The sequence below is a fragment of the Vicia villosa genome, linkage group LG2, assembly GCF_029867415.1.
Source record: "Vicia villosa cultivar HV-30 ecotype Madison, WI linkage group LG2, Vvil1.0, whole genome shotgun sequence".
NCBI lineage: Eukaryota > Viridiplantae > Streptophyta > Magnoliopsida > Fabales > Fabaceae > Vicia > Vicia villosa.
In genome coordinates, this window is record NC_081181.1 from 188,387,378 (window position 1) to 188,401,302 (window position 13,925).

The following is a 13,925-nucleotide window of genomic DNA, read 5'->3' on the forward strand; positions in this document are numbered from 1 at the left end:
CCTTTTACTGGTATGAGTTTTATGCGTTAGAATTCAGAGTATTAAAATTCATATAATGTTACAATTAAATTACTCATTACCACTAAAAGAGTTACAATAAAGTGACTGCGTTAGAATTCAGAGTATTAAAATTCATATGATGTTACAATTAAATTACTCATTACCACTAAAAGAGTTACAATAGAGTGACTCACAATTAATTAATAAATAAAAAGTAATTAGAATTTATAGAGTCTTGCAATTAAATTATTCATTACAACTAAAAGAGTTACAATAGAGTGACACATAATTACTTAATAATTAATAATTAAAAAATGATTTAAGAACATATATATGATTTTCTATAGATAGTTTTTATAAATATTTTATTCTATTTTTAAAATTATTAAACAAAAAGTAAGAAAATATATGGAAAGATATTTTTTGACCACACATATATAAATAAAGATTTTATACTGTAATACCAATTTTTTTAATATATATATATATATATATATATATATATATATATATATATATATTAAAAAAATTGGTATTATAGTATAAAATCTTTATAATTAGCTAAATATTATTTTATTTTTTCAAATCATATTATTTTACTATTATTATTAGCTAAATATTATATTATTATTAGTAATAATGGTGGTGATTTAATATTATTATTATATTATTTTAATAAAAATATAATTAGGGTTTGTGTTTAAAGTTGCTACTAATGTGACATGTGGCTAGGATTTGTTTAGAGTTGCTACCAAGGTGACATGTGGCTAGGGTTGCCATCATGACAACTTTGGATTTATATATTAAAGATATTGTCCAAAATTACAATTTCCAACACGTGATTTTTCATAAACGGGTACCACATTTATTTCCAACACCAACTACATGTCATTTAACTAAAAAAAACAAATAATTTTATACGTCATTATAAAAATTATTTTATTTTAATTATTATAAAAAAATACAATTCCAACCATTGACTTGTCTTCATCTTTCTCTTCTCTAGCTCCATTCTCTCCTTCACTCACAGCCAGATCCACACTCACTCACACTCATCATTTTCTCGCGACATTCTCCCGAGAAATTCCCCATTTCCATGAAAATCCCCAAACCCTAAGATCACCAATTTCTCGTACACAACAATGGCAGTAACCACCTCAACACCAGCATCTCCACCACCACCACCATCAATGGCGCAAGATCTACTCAATTCCCTTCCCAAAACCCTAAAACTCAAAACCAAACAACAAGAGCTTCTCCTCCGCGTAACGACGCTAGGTTTAATCTACATCCTCGCATTCATCACTCGTCTTTTCAGTGTTCTCCGTTACGAATCCATGATCCATGAATTCGATCCGTATTTCAACTACCGTACGACTGTTTACCTAACGGAACACGGTTTCTCCGAGTTTTGGAACTGGTTTGACTCAGAATCGTGGTATCCACTCGGTCGTATCATCGGGGGTACGCTTTATCCCGGTCTTATGCTCACCGCCGCCGCGCTTTATAAAATCCTCCATTTCCTCAGATTCGCCGTGCACATCCGTGAAGTCTGTGTTCTAACGGCGCCGTTTTTCGCTTCGAATACAGCGATTGTTGCTTACTTCTTTGGGAAAGAGGTGTGGGATTCCGGTGCTGGAATTGTCGCGGCGGCTTTGATTGCGATTTGTCCGGGATACATTTCGAGATCTGTTGCTGGATCGTATGATAATGAAGGAGTTGCGATATTCGCGTTGTTGTTGACGTTTTATTTGTTTGTGAAAGCGGTGAATACTGGATCGTTGTCATGGTCTTTGGCATCGGCGTTTGGTTATTTCTATATGGTTTCGGCTTGGGGTGGTTATGTGTTTATTATAAATTTGGTTCCACTTTATGTGTTGGTGCTGTTGGTAACTGGGAGATACTCTATGAGACTTTATGTTGCTTATAATTGCATGTATGTTTTGGGAATGTTGCTTGCCATGCAGATTAGGTTTGTTGGGTTTCAACATGTTCAGTCTGGAGAACATATGGCTTCTATGGGTGTCTTTTTCTTGCTTCAGGTTACTTCCTCATTGCATTGCATTGCATGTTTTGTTGTTATTCCTATTTGATTTGATTTTAGTTTTGTAGGATTAAATTCGTATACACTGTCAAGCGATCATAACTGTTAGATCATTAGTCGTGTTTTACTTTTAAACGTAGTTGCTTTTAAAGTTAAACTTAAACATGATTTTATTGCAATTTGCTGAGAGTGTTGAAACTTAAACATGTTGTTTGTTTACCAAGGATGCCTCTGTATCATTGCTTCTCTGTTGATTAGCTTGATTAAGTTAGCATGCTGTTTCTCGTGGCTCTGACTTGGATTGTTTTTCCAGGTGTTTTTCTTTTTGGATTGGGTGAAGCATTTGCTTGGAGATGTAAAATTGTTTCAAGCATTTTTGAGGATTACTGTAACTGGTGCAGTTAGTGTTGGTGCCATTGCCTTAGGAGTCGGCACTGCATCTGGTTACATATCACCATGGACCGGAAGGTTTTATTCCTTGCTTGATCCAACATACGCTAAGGATCACATTCCAATTATTGCTTCTGTCTCTGAACATCAGCCCACCGCTTGGTCATCCTTCATGTTTGATTTCCATATATTGTTGTTCCTTTTCCCTGCTGGGCTCTATTTTTGCTTCAAGCGCTTGTCAGATGCCACAATCTTCATAGTTATGTATGGTCTTACAAGCATGTACTTTGCTGGTGTTATGGTTCGATTAATTCTTGTTGCTACACCTGCTGTATGCCTCATTAGTGCTATAGCGGTTTCTGCCACTGTGAAGAATTTGACTCGGGTTGTGCGAGCAAAAAGCCAAAACTTACAAAGTGGTTCTGGTAAAGGAACTAGTGCTTCAAAAGGTTCTTCTAAGGTTAGATTTTTGAAGTAACTATTTGAGCAAAAGGCTTGTTCACAATTGTTGCATTCTACTGTTTTCAATTTTGTTTTCTTCCTCTGCGTATTTTATTCATATGCCACCACAGTATATTTGCCAATCCATTATGTTGCAGTAGGTATGATGACAACCATGTTCTTTCACGACAATTGCTATGCGTTTTTTTTACTTCATTAGTTCTTTTGTCAACTAGAGTATTAAATATTGCATTATATTTGTGTTTTTGTCTCTTAATTCCAAGTACAATGAACGGTTTTCAATTTGATTATTGTGGTAATACAATTTTAATAATGTATATGATTTATTTACGTGCAGGGAGTAATTGATAACTCTCAGCCTTTCCAAAAGAACGGTGCTATTGTGTTACTTCTCGGTGCTTTTTATCTACTCAGTAGATATGCTATTCATTGTACATGGGTCACATCTGAGGCATACTCATCTCCCTCAATTGTCTTGGCTGCAAGGGGTGCCCATGGCCAGAGGGTTATCTTTGATGATTATCGTGAGGCTTACTTCTGGCTTCGCCAGAACACCCCACCAGATGCCAAGGTGATGTCGTGGTGGGATTACGGTTATCAAATCACGGCCATGGGAAACAGAACAGTTATTGTTGACAATAATACCTGGAACAATACACACATAGCAACTGTTGGGCGTGCAATGTCATCTTATGAGGATGAGGCTTATGACATAATGAGATCGCTTGATGTTGACTATGTATTAGTCGTGTTTGGTGGTGTTACTGGTTATTCCTCTGATGATATTAATAAGTAAGCCCATCTTAAGTTATATATTGTACTTTTACATCCATTACTTTTACAGTTTTACTTAATGCATGTTCCCATTACCTTATGACAAATGGTACGAAGACACCCATCATATTCACAACTCTACACAGCACTTACACAAGTGGTTTCATTTTATTCTTTGAGTATATAAAAATTGTAAGTGTTTTCGCTGCTGGCGCCACCCTAGCTTTGAGCAACTTGCAAGAGTTGTGTAGGTAGCATTAGTTGTTCTTTTCTCTTCCTTATTTGGGTGATGGTCATTTTCGTCTTCAAAAGTGTACATATTGTGGCACAGTCTGTCCCCATCCTTGATTTTGTCTCTTAAATCTTTACCCTTTACATGCCTTTGGCGTAAGCCTTCATGTTTATCAGATTTTTTGTATCAGCATGCCTTTATCAAGTTTGTTCGAATTGACAGGCTATTTTGATGTTAGCAAGAGCAAGAGAACATGTGTGACTAATAAATTTCTACCCCATGGTTTCATAGTTTATACTGTTGTGGCATGCTAAGTTATATCTAGGTTTCTAATTATTGTCTGGTTGGAATAAGTCTTAATAGTGCAAGCTTTTTTTTATATTACTAAACTTCTTCACTTCAAAGGATGATATTTTCGCTTACTAATCTTGTCTTGGATATTACCATTTTGCTTTCACTGAATATTTATTTATCTTCTCTACTACGTTGCTTCCTGCAATTTTTGTAACATATTCCTCGTTCTTGTTTAGATTTCTTTGGATGGTGAGAATTGGCGGTGGAGTTTTTCCTGTTATAAAGGAACCTGATTACCTTGTCAATGGAGAGTATCGTGTTGATAAAGGAGCAGCTCCAAAGATGTTGAACTGTCTTATGTAAGTTTATTAGCACCATTAGTCTGTCCTGGCATTTCAATGTTTGATGTCCCAGCAAATTTACAAGTCTATGTTTGCGTTTGGAACAAAAGCAGTGTAGTAGACTAAACTTAACTAGGTGCATATTTGGTATGATTTCCCAGCAAATTTGTATTCATACAAGTCTATGTTTGCGTTTGGAACAAAAGTAGTGTAGTAAACTAAACTTTACTAGGTGCATGTTTGGTGTCAAGGGGAGTTTGTCATAATCATGTTGAGCCATTTGTGATAACTCACAGTGAAGCTTAACAAGGTTGGAATTCTTAAAATCATTTCACTCTTTTAGAATGGGTCTTTGGCTAGGGTATTTGAGTTTACCTAGTACTCCCACGGTGTTGAGGTGCTAGTGTTTCTAAGCTCAGAAAAAGTGAAATAAATAAAAAATCTTTATATTGTATGTATAAGCACATGATCAATTGATATATGATGATTTAATTATATTCCTCTTTATCTTGATGTTAGGTACAAGCTGTCTTATTATCGGTTTGGGGAGCTGACAACAGAATATGGCAAGCCACCTGGGTAAGCTTCACATCCCTTAATATAGTTTTAACAACAGTACACCATAAAATCTAGGTGTCCTTATTAACAGGAACACCATACTATCTAACTAATTATATATCAGCATGATAAAACTAGAATGATCAATTGTTGATACATTATATGCAACCAGCGTCTAGTTTTAAAGTGGAAAATGGAACTATGTATAACTGCTATCTCAACAAAGGAATGATAAATCTATGTCTAGTTTTAAAGTGGAAAATGGAACTATGTATAACTGCTATCTCAACAAAGGAATGATAAATCTATATGGGATTCGTGTTTGTTAAACTCAAAACACCCCTAATGTTATCACTTTATTTTTTGTATTTGGAGATAATTTTCTGATTATTATTATAGTTTGATATTGTTTATTCATCAAACGATGAGGTAGGAAGCTCTACACTGCATGAGTTTGGGGTATCCTGTGATGGAATGCCAAAACCTCATGTAAGAACCGGTGGCAGTAGGCAGTAAGATTCAGATGTCTATAGTCCCCATACCTATGAAAATCAAACTTCAGCCTTATTCCAAAACCTTATAAATCTTAAATCTCGGTGTTCTTGCAACACTGTCAACCTTACCTTTCAAAGGCATTGAATAGGAGTATGACTATAGTTTTGTCCAAAGACATTAATAAATACGAGTGAGGCTTCAAATTGATTGACAAGGTACATGTTCTGTTTGAACTCTTTTGTTTGTAATAACTTGTCTTGGAATGGCAGGTATGATCGAGCTAGAGGAGTTGAAATTGGAAACAAGGACATAAAGCTGGAGTATTTGGAGGAGGCGTTTACTACTCAGAATTGGATAGTTCGTATTTATAAAGTGAAACCACCTAAAAACAGGTCGTAAGTCCAATCTTACCATCCTAAAACAAATCATAACAAAAAAAGCGTAAACAAGACAGACCTTTTGTTCTTCTGCGGGAAATGATAGCAGTCTAGTGGACTCGAGAGCTGAAAATCTGTTAGCTATGTTAGCATGTTTAGATTGTGGACTATTTTTGAAGTATTTATATGTAGAATTCAATTCCGTCAAGGTGATTGTGGATTTTTAGAAAATATTTAACAGTGTCAATTGCACAATTGAAACATGTTTGGTGCTACCATGCAAGCGGCTAGTATTTGGTTTCAAATTAGTAATATTGGGGTATGATTTGGCTGAGTTGGCTCGCTGTGTGGAGGAAGAAGCAAGGGAAATCACTACTATTTTTAAGGAAATAAATGAGATCGTTTCTTACTTCCACCAAAGACAAGGGTTCACATGATTTACTAATTTACTAATTTTTTATGGGTAATGCTAACGAGTGCCCCCGGGGCATTGGTTAAGAGATTAAAAAAAAGTAAGTTAAGCATCATTTAATAAAGTAAAAAGATATGTTTTTACCAAAAATATATGTATTCAATGCATTGAAAACATAAATGTTTAACTTTTTTAAAGAATATTCTGTGTATTCAATACATTGAACACTAGTAAAAAACCCGTGCATACGCACGGGTTCTGTTCGGTTACGCGAATTTGGATACATCATTTATTTTAAATAAAAATGTTAAAAAAGAAAAAAAATTAGATAAATAATTGATTATTTCATATATAAAAATATTTAGATCAATAATAGATTTTTCCCGTATACTATTTTTGGATTAAAAATATTTAATCATAAATATCATTTTTCGTCTATAAGAATATTTAAATTAATAATAGATTTTTTTTTCCCGTATACAGACTTCATTTTTGTTTAGGTATCATTTACAAAAACATTTGGATCAATAGTTAATTTCGTATATAAAAATATTTAGATCAATAATAAATTTTTTCCCGTATATCATTTTTAAATAAAAAATATTTGGGTCATAAATACCATTTTTCGTAAATAATAGATTTTTTTCCTGTATACAAATATTATTTTTGTTTAGGTATCATTTACAAAAATATTTGGATCTATATTAAATTTTCGTATATTAAAATATTTAGATCAATAGTATATTTTTGCCCGTATACCATTTTTTGATCAAAAATATTTGATCATAAATATAATTTCTCGTATATAAAAATATTTAGGTCAATAATAGATTTTTTTCCGTATACAGACTTCATTTTTGTTTAGGTATCATTTACAAAAATATTTGGTTCAATAGTAAATTTCGTATATAAAAATATTTACATCAATAGTAAATTTTTTTCCATATATCTTTTTTGAATAAAAACTATTTGGATCAAAAATAATATTTTTCGTAAATAATAATACAAATATAATTTTTATTTGGGTATCATTTAAAAAAATATTTGGATCAATATTAAATTTTGGTATAAAAATATTTAGATCAATAATAGATTTTTTACCGTATACCATTTTTGGATAAAAAATATTTGATCATAAATACTTTTTCTCGTATATAAAAATATTTAGATCAATAACAATTTTTTTCCGGTATATACACACCTCATTTTTGTTTAGGTATCATTATCAAAAATATTTGGATCAATAGTAAATATCGTATATAAAAATATTTAGATCAATAGTAGATTATTTTCTCGTATATCATTTAGGAATAAAAATATTTGGATAAAAAATACCATTTTTCGTAAATAATAGATTTTTTTCCATATACAAATATTATTTTTGTTTATGTGTCATTTACAAAAATATTTGGATCAATATCAAATTTCCGTATATAAAAATATTTAGATCAATAATAAATTTTTCAGTCTATTCCATTTTTGAATAAAAAATATTTGGATCATAAATAATATTTTTCGCATATAAAAATATTTAGATTAATAATAGATTTTTTTCCCGTATACAAACTTCATTTTTGTTTAGGTATCATTTACAAAAATATTTGGATCAATAGTAAATTTTGTATATAAAAATATTTAGATCAATAATAGATTTTTTCCTTATATCATTTTTGAATAAAAAATATTTGGATCATAAATACCATTTTTCATAAATAATAGATTTTTTCGTATACAAATGTTATTTTTTTTAGATATCATTTACAAAAATATTTGGATCAATATTAAACTTTCGTATATAAAAATATTTAGATAAAAATATTTGGAAGAAAGAAGTGAGAAAGTGATGAAAGAGAAAAGAAATAGAGAATAAAGAGAGATTTGATAAGTGATATAAAATATAAGAGTTGTATTATTTTAATAATAAAATTAATAACTTTATGGTACAAAGACCAAAAACCCCCAATTTTAATGTGGTGGCAACAAATTAAATAAGGATATTTTGGACTTTTCCACATCCATTAATTTTCTTATATTATAGATTGAATATTTTCTTTATTTGGAATGCTTAACCAGTGCCCCTGGGGCACTCGTTAGCATGACCCATTTTTTATAAGGAAAAAACTTAAGATACAAATCTTTAGGTAATTTTATTGGTGTGATTTTTATTATTTTCCAATAAAAATATGACAAGTGTATAATTTTCTTATCCATGGATTTTTTTTTTTTTAATTTTCATCTCTTAAACTATATTTAAGTACTATTGTCATATTTTTATTAGAAAATAATAAAAAATTATTGCTAAAAAATTGTATATACATTTTTTTTTAATTTTTAATTTGCATACATTTTTTTAAATTGTTTTGGAATACAATAAATTTAAACAAATCGTGAGATTGCTTATTTCTATAACTAAAAAAATGAATTTCTCTCTATTTTCAACTCAATAATTGGCTTGTCACTTCTCCCTCCCTACTAATATATATTATTTCCCTCTTCTTAAATATAATAAAAATAGTTCTGCTTGATGAATTGAACTACTTCTAACCTATATTTACTGCTATTAATTTTAAATAAGCCTTCAATTAATTTAGAATATATATATATATATATATATATATATATATATATATATATATATATATATATATATATATATATATATATATATATATATGTGTGTGTGTGTGTGATTAATAAAGTTGGAAAGTTGTGTACAACAAGATGCTTATGGTATGATAGTTAATTTTTATATTATTTTTCTTATTTCATACAATATTTTGTTTATGTTCTACTTGTATCTGTTCGTATAACAGACAAAAACAACTACTAATTTTCACCATAAAGCATTCCCCGACAATTTATTTTCTTAAATCTCAATTTTTTCTACAAAATTATGGACATCTTGTGTGGAAAATACTAAAAGGTCACACCACTCAATTAGAATCTGATGACTTTTATGACATAAAATCCCGTACAATTATTTTATCAAAACTACACATTCACGCATAAAACGTACCCTACAAGTGAAATACCAAGCCAACAATAACCTAGAGATTCTAGTAAACATCATTTTCAATATGTCGGCAATGTCACTCAATCATGTGCTTTGTCACTATCATATGCTAAAATAAAGGAGAAACACACACCCATGTGTGCTAATCCTTACATTACAATTAGTTCCAAATCCTTGCTTCTCAACCAACAAAGCAAGCATTAATACCAATCACTCCATAAAATAATTCTGTATTAACTTGTTTTAGGGTCTTGAGAAAGCACATTTAATTGAGTAACATGTTTTCAAATTTAAATGGTATTACAGTATATATTATGTTTAGTCTGAAAGTAAAAAAAATCATAAATACTTACATAGTGTATTCAACAATGCAACATGATACAATTCATCACTGAACAGAATGACTATCACTTGGCTGATACTGCTGCATCCTTACTTTCTGGGAGGTCATCAGTCCCATTGCCCTATGCCTCGAATAAATTCCTACGCCTGTAATTTGTTTGTTTTTTTTTTTGTACGCTTTTCTCCGGCTTACTAACCGAAAAAGAGTTGCAAGTTGATGCAAGTTGTGTTTATGTAATGTCAAAAAATAATTTGCTCGAAAGTAAACTAGTTTTACACTAATCAAGGGCGGTCTTGCTTCTGCGGCCGGTTATTGGGATAGGTAAGCCATCAAAGATAGGTTTGGAGATGGCTGGCCATGCTGCAGCTGCTGAATTGTACTTTTCCTGCTCTCTGAGGCTTGACGCGCTTGAAGATTTCCGCACTCCAGAAAGCCCGTCGGTGAATATTGATTCTCCAAACCCTACTGGAATAGAATCTAACCATCCTGAATCTGACTCAGAAAACAACGACGCTCGACTAGCTGATTTTGGTCTCATGGAAAATGTTTTCCCAGTGGAAGACGAACCAGAACCGTTTGATCCATTACTGTTATTGCCTTCTTTGAAAATCCTTTCTGGTGTACTACCTCCGTTATCAACATCGGATTTTTGACGTCTGCGGACGGATTTCTCGTCAGACTTGTCAGATACTCCGTCGCCAATATCTGTGAAACTAAAAGGCACATACACTTCATCGTTTCCGGTCAGTAGATCAAACGATGAGTTTGTTGACTTGGAATGATGGTTTGGAATTGGCGAGGATTTAGGAAGCCATTCGTCTCTGGAATGATCTGAAGTAGAAGATGTATAAATCGCCATTTCTGTTTCTCCTGATGTATCTTTGGAACTTGAGGAATCAAGTCCGTAGTATTTCTGTAAAATGGACATAGCGGGAGATATCTTCTGTTTAGGTGGTTTCAGTCTTAAGGACTGAAGAGGTTCCTTCATCACAGATTGACCCATGCGGGGAGGTCTTCTTTCGCCGCCATTTTCTCTACAATATGTTTCAGTATAAAATGAGTTTCTATAATCTACACCATTACAAGCGGAAAATAAACTAAGTGTCTATGATAGTACCTCAACTTGGCCGGTTCATTGGGGACCGGAGATGGGGGATGTCGTCCTGGTAATGGAATTCGCAACATCTCCAGTGCGAACATTTGGAGATCTGTCGCCAAACCATTCATCCTTTTGATATCAGCCACCTGAATTATCAGAGGATGGATTTTAATTCGCACGAAACTACAAAATTTTCAAGATTAGCTAAAACAAAAGAAAAACGAATGCACCGAACCGATAAATAATAGGCATCCCCGTTATGTAACAAGTGCTTCAAAAAACCAATTCAGTGACAAATTAAGATATTTGCTATAACTATATAATCATTCTTATCATGCAAACAGAAGACATGTGCATATCTAATAGAATTTGGCATTGTCATCACCGGACATGAATCTCTACATTGCACGATATAACAGCTCATGGTGGATATGCCGGGTTTTCGGCTTTCGACCGTGGCCCTCCATCCACGTTTGATAACACTATGTTACATATCTAACAGAAGAACTGTTAAAAACCGAAAAATCTTCATTAATCTTAATTTAGATTTTTGATAACACTATGTTCCATAATCATTCCATTCATCACTTTCAATATCCTAAAAGTGGAGAATGAAAATCAAAAGGATTGAAATCATTGATCAAATAGCTTCAAATAACCAATAACCATATCCAAAGATTAACACCTCTCATGTAAATGATTAGCTTGTTAATAAAGCATTATCAATCAATATAGATAAAAAAATCAATTAGCCAGAAAAAAATGAACATAAAAAAAGAGAATTTTGGAAAGCACAAAACAACACAAAAAATCTTCATCATGTTCATAACCATCCAAACCAAACATCAATTTAGCAAATTGAAGAAAAAAACCCTAAAACCCCTTAAGAAAAAAGATAACAACTTTACAAGATCAAAGTAAAATCCAACTTCAGATTCAGAAAAATCCAAAAGCAAAAAAACAGTAATTTCTAGTTTCATACCTCAACACCATACTTAATAGCCACACCAGCAAGAGTATCAAATTTCGAAACATAATGTTCGATATAACTCAGCCCATTACCACCCCCAACACCACCGTTGCTGCCGCCGTTCTGCAACCCATTTGACGGCGACATCTACTCCGATCAACCACCGACAGCAAAGATCTAAGATCTAAAACACAAGAACATGAAATTGACTTGGAAGAAGAAGTTGGTGAAGAGAAGACTCGTTTCAGAAAAAGAAAGCAAAAGGGTCAAAGAAAAATCTAATCTTGAAGGAAGAAAAGGAAAGGAAAGAAAAGATGAAGATGGAATTGAAAATACTACAGAAGAAGGTTAGTTATATTTTTTTTGGTATCTCATTCTCATCACTGAGTTTTTATTTGGTTGAGGAAAATAAAAAATAATGAAAATGAAAAAGGGATTTTTTTAATTGATTTTATTTTAAGCTTCTACTTGAATTTGACTTTTTATTTTCATTCATTACTCATTCTCTTGCTTATTATGGTTTTCTGTCTGTAGCACTGCCAACTGAGAATTCTTAATTCATTGCTGTTTGTTTCTTTCCTCACTTCAAAGTCCATGTGTACACACAACTCAGGTAAATTTACAATTTTTTTTGGTAATTAGTTAATAATTTTTTCTCTATTGCTTTATATATTTAATTGTATTTAAGAGAAAAAACAAAATAAATGATATTTATAAATAAATTATTAATATAATCATTAAAATATTAAGTTATTTTGACCTGGTCATAAAAATTACTCCCTCCGTTTTTTATTATAAGTCGTTTTGGGAAAAATATTTGTATTTAAATATATGTCGTTTTACAATTCCAATGAATAATTAATGTTATTTTTCCTATTATATCCTTAAATATTTATTATTCTCTCTCCTTTCAATTATATAAATTTATCTTCCACATGTCATTAATGAAGGATAATTTTGTAAAAACCTTCATAATTCCTCATTTTCATACAACAATTATTATTTTTCTTAATCGGTGTGAAATGTCTAAAACGACTTATAATAAAAAACGGAGGGAGTAAAAAGTATGATTTATTTAAAAATATATTTATGGAATATTTGATAAAAAGTATAATAAAGTAGATATATATTTGTAAGATTGTTTTAAGTTTGTAGGTATTTAGATGATACTTAAGGTTACCTTCCGCTAAGTGGTGAGAAACTCTGTAAATAATTTTTGAAAAAATTAGAATTCTCATTCCCATAATTCTCCTACTACAGGGAGAACAATTTTCTCCTTCTATGTTGTATTTGACTTATTCTCTATCAGTTATTATGAGAACACGTCACTACTCACACTTTATTAAACAGATGGATGATAAGCTAGTTCGATAGCCCAAGTTCAATTTGGACGATTTATGGCGTATTTCAAGCTAACTGCAGTGTAACTTCAGACAACCTGTGGCCTTGCTTGTAGGCTTGCCCAACACCCATATATTTTTCTTATCCTTATTCTTTGTGGTCTACCTTTTCTTAGACCCAGTAAAATTATCACAATACACAGTCCCTCAAGCACGAGGTCTTGGAAAAGGCAAGGTAGTTAATTTCCAGATGAGATTTCGTAAAGGCGAGTCTCTCATGCGAGACTTTAAATTGAGTCCCTCATGCGAGACTTTAAGTTGATCCCCTTATGCGAGACTTTAAGTTGAGTCCCTCAGCCGATAATTTAAATTAAGACCCTTAGACGAGATTTTAAGTTGAGTCCCTCAGACGAGATTTTAAATTGAGTTTTTCAGACGAGCCTTTATGTTAAGTCTCTCAGGAGAGACTTTAAGTTGAATCTCTTATGTGAGACTTTAATTTGAGTCCATCATATGAGACTTTAAGTTGAGTCCCTTAGGCGAGACTTTAACTTGAGTCTCTCAGACGAGACTTTAAGTTGAGTCCCTCAGGAGAGACTTTAAGTTGAGTCCCTCAGGAGAGGCTTTAAGTTGAATCTCTGAGACCAGACTTTATGTTGAGTCTCTCAGGTGAGACTTTAAATTGAGTTCTTCAGATGAGACTTTGTAAAGGTGAATTTGTCCAACTCTTATGCCCTTGATTTTGCTTCCTTGTCTCATTGGAGGAGCTTCGCAATATTTA

At 32.0% G+C, this 13,925-nt stretch overlaps 2 protein-coding genes across 2 annotated transcripts; one reads left to right on the forward strand and one right to left on the reverse strand.

Moving 5' to 3' along the window:
* The first annotated feature begins 976 nt into the window (after positions 1-976).
* Positions 977-6,275, forward strand: LOC131653320 (dolichyl-diphosphooligosaccharide--protein glycosyltransferase subunit STT3B). Its single transcript, XM_058923428.1, has 6 exons — positions 977-2,042; positions 2,358-2,894; positions 3,234-3,688; positions 4,433-4,555; positions 5,057-5,116; positions 5,860-6,275. Exons 1-6 carry the CDS (start codon positions 1,143-1,145, stop codon positions 5,987-5,989), a joined length of 2,205 nt encoding a protein of 734 aa, XP_058779411.1. The 5' UTR covers positions 977-1,142; the 3' UTR covers positions 5,990-6,275.
* A 3,317-nt stretch (positions 6,276-9,592) lies between these two features.
* On the reverse strand, positions 9,593-12,211 carry LOC131653321 (uncharacterized). Its single transcript, XM_058923429.1, has 3 exons — positions 11,817-12,211; positions 10,853-10,980; positions 9,593-10,769 (listed from the first exon to the last, which is right to left on the reverse strand). Exons 1-3 carry the CDS (start codon positions 11,949-11,951, stop codon positions 10,013-10,015), a joined length of 1,020 nt encoding a protein of 339 aa, XP_058779412.1. The 5' UTR covers positions 11,952-12,211; the 3' UTR covers positions 9,593-10,012.
* Positions 12,212-13,925: the final 1,714 nt, after the last annotated feature.

Coding starts and splice junctions, on each gene's coding strand:
- LOC131653320 (XM_058923428.1), top strand. CDS start 1,143: ATGGCAGTAACCACCTCAACACCAGCATCTCCACCACCACCACCATCA. Junction 3,689..4,432: donor TCCTCTGATGATATTAATAA/GTAAGCCCATCT, acceptor GTTCTTGTTTAG/ATTTCTTTGGATGGTGAGAA. Junction 4,556..5,056: donor AAGATGTTGAACTGTCTTAT/GTAAGTTTATTA, acceptor TCTTGATGTTAG/GTACAAGCTGTCTTATTATC.
- LOC131653321 (XM_058923429.1), bottom strand. CDS start 11,951: ATGTCGCCGTCAAATGGGTTGCAGAACGGCGGCAGCAACGGTGGTGTT. Junction 10,981..11,816: donor CTATTAAGTATGGTGTTGAG/GTATGAAACTAG, acceptor CTGATAATTCAG/GTGGCTGATATCAAAAGGAT. Junction 10,770..10,852: donor AATGAACCGGCCAAGTTGAG/GTACTATCATAG, acceptor AACATATTGTAG/AGAAAATGGCGGCGAAAGAA.